General features: G+C 33.9%; 1 protein-coding gene across 2 annotated transcripts in view; it reads left to right on the forward strand.

The window, feature by feature from the left end:
- The window catches only part of LOC129575510 (octopamine receptor beta-3R-like), a 75016-nt gene extending 72288 nt beyond the window's left edge, over positions 1–2728 (forward strand). For both annotated transcript variants that reach the window (XM_055459246.1, XM_055459247.1), the window contains 2 exons: positions 251–359; positions 1590–2728. In XM_055459246.1, the coding sequence (XP_055315221.1) occupies positions 251–359; positions 1590–1806 (326 nt within the window). In that variant the 3' untranslated portion in view covers positions 1807–2728. The remainder of the gene's footprint in view (positions 1–250; positions 360–1589) is intronic.
- Positions 2729–4150: the final 1422 nt, after the last annotated feature.

Raw genomic sequence — 4150 nt, forward strand, 5'->3', positions numbered from 1 at the left:
AATCGATACATGAACGAACGTGCTTCACAGCGAATATGCACGCAAGCAACAGCTGCTGTCGAACAGATCTGTTCACCAGCAGCAAATATATATGCAGCAGCTTCAATGCTCTGAATTTAATCGATCCAATTTTTTTTTTTCATATATTTCTGTATTTTTTTCTCTCCCTTACGTTTATGTTTTGTTCTCTCATGATTGATATCAATTGATACCACTGATTAAACATCTTTCGCATCGACATCTAAATTAGATGGATCAATACGTCCGGCAAAAGGATGGCGTGCTGAGCACAAAGCGGCCCGCACCTTAGGCATCATAATGGGTGTATTTTTGTTGTGTTGGCTTCCGTTTTTCCTCTGGTGAGTATCCGATTTATCTCTAGAATAAGAAAAAAAAAAGAGAAGTAAATAGCAATTTCTCTAGAAATATCCGTCGAATTAATTGATTCAAATTGAGCTTGAAAGTGCATTCATTGACCGAATATTTCAACGCCACGGCCAATTTCATTGGGAACAATCGAGACAGTCAATCGATTGGTATAATGACTGCAATTTTTGCATTTCGTATTGGGATTGGATTTCATCGCTTTCCATCTGTATGCTACGAAAAAAACACACAGATATACAGATTAAGAGAGAGTGGATCGAGCAAAAGAAAAAGACCCGAATCGAACCAAAGAAGCAAGAATAATTGCAGTTGCTCAAGATTTATTATCGCACATAAAAATACACATAACGCTTCGAGTGTATGGCATTCGCTTTGGCCGAAATATTGGGGCGAACGCGAGACAGGCGACCAAAATCTATTAAATCGAACACTTTATTCATTGACATAAAACTCGAATCAATATTGTTTGTTTGTGTGTTTTGTGACTTTTCAGATCTTCATATATTTTTGCACAGTGCTTACATTTTGCATTTGGTGCGTGCATAGGAATTTTCCCGCTCTCTCTTTCTTTTTCCTTCTTTTTGTGCTTTTTAATGGCCAAAGAAAAATTATTAGGGTATTCCATTTTGAGTATGTATTCTTTCAAGCTCTTTGCTTGCGCCACTTAATTGCCTATGCAGACTGCCTCTAATTAAATATCCCGTAATTTATTTTCATGTGTATTTATTTGGCCTTGGAGGAAGCATCTCATCACTCTTTCTTATTGTTCGTTCAAATGCTACGGCTTCTTTATGGTGTATGTGTGTGAGCAAAGTGGCGCGGCTATTTAGTGGCCAATATTGAAATCCCAAATCAATATCATTTAGAACTGTTCATACAAACAATGCGGCATCCTTTCGCCCAACAGAACAATGGTTTCATCACCTCAATTTAGATGTCGTTAAAAAGTAATTCCCTGTGAAATGCTGACCAAAAACAATTTCCTAAATCGTTTGAACGATAAGTAAATTAAGTGACACTAATTGCGGTTTAACCAGTACACATTTCAAAAGTGTTGATGCGTTATCAACGTTGTCCGTTGTCTATTTTAAGATCAAAGCCATCATACCGAATCTTCAAAATGAATGCAACTTTTTCTTTGCCCATGTCGTCTCTTACTTTTCACAACTTATTCATTTTGTTTCTCCCTCTCTGTTATTTAGGTATGTGACAACATCGTTGTGCGGCGAATACTGCCCTTGTTCTGATCTACTGGTGGCCATCCTATTTTGGATCGGATATTTTAATTCCATGCTAAATCCATTAATTTACGCTTACTTCAATCGAGATTTTCGTGATGCTTTCCGTAATACGTTGGAATGCGTGTTTTTAAACTGCTGCTGGGCCAAAAAGACACCGTATAACGCATACTATGTGTAATCTTTACCTCCGACGTCTACACAAGTTTTTTTTTTTTATTATATTTGTTCAACGCTGGAATTGCATTCTTAACCTATTTACAAATAAGTACGGTTAATGTTTCAGTATTCCTCGTTTGAGTATTCAGATGACATTGAAATAAGTAGGAAACAACCAAATGAAAGCAGAAACGTATTGAATGCGCTGCCTTTGTTCTGTAAAGAAATAATTTCAAATTTTCGTTCGAATCAATCACAAATTGTAATTTACAAATTTCACACAATTTAATCGGAACGTTGGCACAAATAAATGAAATCAGATTGGCGTGCAAGGTTCAGTGTTTTTATACTTTTTTGATATGGTGAGTTCCAATGATTTTGTAGATTAAAGAATATTCTTCTAAAAAAAAAAGTTCCACAAAAATGCTTTATGCTGAACAGTAGGCAAATTAAATAACAAGAAAAAAAAAACCAAAATAAATATGGTATATAAGATAAAAGAAGCAAACCAAAGATGTATTTACGAAGTGTTATTATCGATCATATCACTAAATAGAAATGCAAAGTGCAAAAGAAGTTTAAATCATATGATAAGCAGACATTAGTTGATAATAATAGCAATTACGTCTGCGTCTCCTTTTCGGTCTGTGAATAAAAACGTGTATTCCTATCAATGAGTAGTAGAGATGTGTTTACCTCAGCGTCAAACTCTTGTTACATAAAAAGTAGAAAAAAAATCATAGCATGCGAGCGAATCGTATGATATGCCGTCCGGCACATCGACTGGCTAAGGTCCCCATTCACAAACACAAACACAAAGCACAACCACTGTGCGTTGGAGCAGTGAATCTGAATATATACTTTTATTAAACTTAATGCAAAACAGTAAACTTCAAAATGCTTAGTAAAATATAATGCGTATAAATCGAACAAAAACAAACAAACATCATATTCTAACCATAAGAAATCAACTGGCGCTTTCCATTGAGACCACCGAACGAATTTCAAGATGAATCAAGAAAACTGTACGGCTAATGAGGTGAAAGCTATAATCAGTGTTTGCAGTGTGAACGTAATATATATACATATATGTATATACAGTGTTTTTTTTTTCTGAATGAAATTTACAACTCCAAACATTAGCGCGCTTCAAACCATTCAAAATGAAAAAAAAAAAACCAAATGAAATCAATCAGCGATACCAAAACTAAGCGTTTACTACAGGTTATATTGTATATTGAAAATTGTAAAAGAAATAGAGTAAAAAAAAAAACCAACGGCATGCATTTGATTTCAACGTGTCCACTCACGTATCTATCACCATTCCATTCTTGATTCTATTTTAAATCAGTTTCTTTGGGCATTAGGGATTTCTATTGTTTTAGAGAGAAAAGCTTCTTATTTTCTTCGACTCACTGTTTCGTTGCTATTTTTTTTTCTTTCCTTTTTTCTTTCTTTATGAAATGTACCTTACCTTATGTCATTTTGTTCTGCCATGGTTCCCAGTGGCAATGGGAATATAATTGAGTGTCCGCACAAAACCACGAAGAGTTCCAACTGTATTTTTATAGACATGTTAATCTCAATAAGAAACAAAATAAATCAAACATATAAAAAACACAAATATCTCTTCTATCGATGTACCTAAGGCAACGGAGAAAATAACAAGTAAATCAACTGATTTTTTAGTCAAGTTGAAATGATATAAAATATGTACTGATGACGAATGATACGCTATTCGCATGTAACTATGTCGTATTTGATGTATAAACTGTGTTATATAGAACTTACTGAACAAACAAACAAACAAACAAACAAAAAATTGTCATTAACATTAATAAAATGAATTGAGATAAAGAAAGAAAAAAATTTCATTTTATGGGGAAAAAGAATTGAATTCAAACTCGAGACCGAATTGATTAAACGGCCCAAAAAATAGCAATAATTTACATACACACTTGAATTAATATGAATATCGTAACGAAACAAAAAAAAAAAAAAAAAAACAGATGAATGTAAAGAAAAAGAAAGAACCACACATATACACTTACAAGCGATCGCGATGAACAAAAAATATGGTGTTGAATAACATCCAACCGGCATAAGTAAATCAGAATGATCAAATTAATAGTTTATTAAGTTAACTTATTGGAAAAGAAAAAAAATGACATTAAATAAATTGACAATGCCTTCGTTACAAAAACACACATGCACACAGCACGTATTTCACTATCCTTGGGAGCAATTAATGCAGCGAAAATGGAAAGAGGAATCTCTCATCCATTGAGTGTCATTTGATCAGCATTCATGGTCGCTCTCGTTCCCTTTATAGCATTTAACGAAAACTCTTACCGGGATGGTTATGG

The sequence above is a fragment of the Sitodiplosis mosellana genome, unplaced genomic scaffold (assembly GCF_009176505.1).
Source record: "Sitodiplosis mosellana isolate CC-2019 unplaced genomic scaffold, AAFC_SMos_1.0 Smas_scaffold_6167, whole genome shotgun sequence".
NCBI classification, from domain to species: Eukaryota; Metazoa; Arthropoda; class Insecta; order Diptera; family Cecidomyiidae; genus Sitodiplosis; species Sitodiplosis mosellana.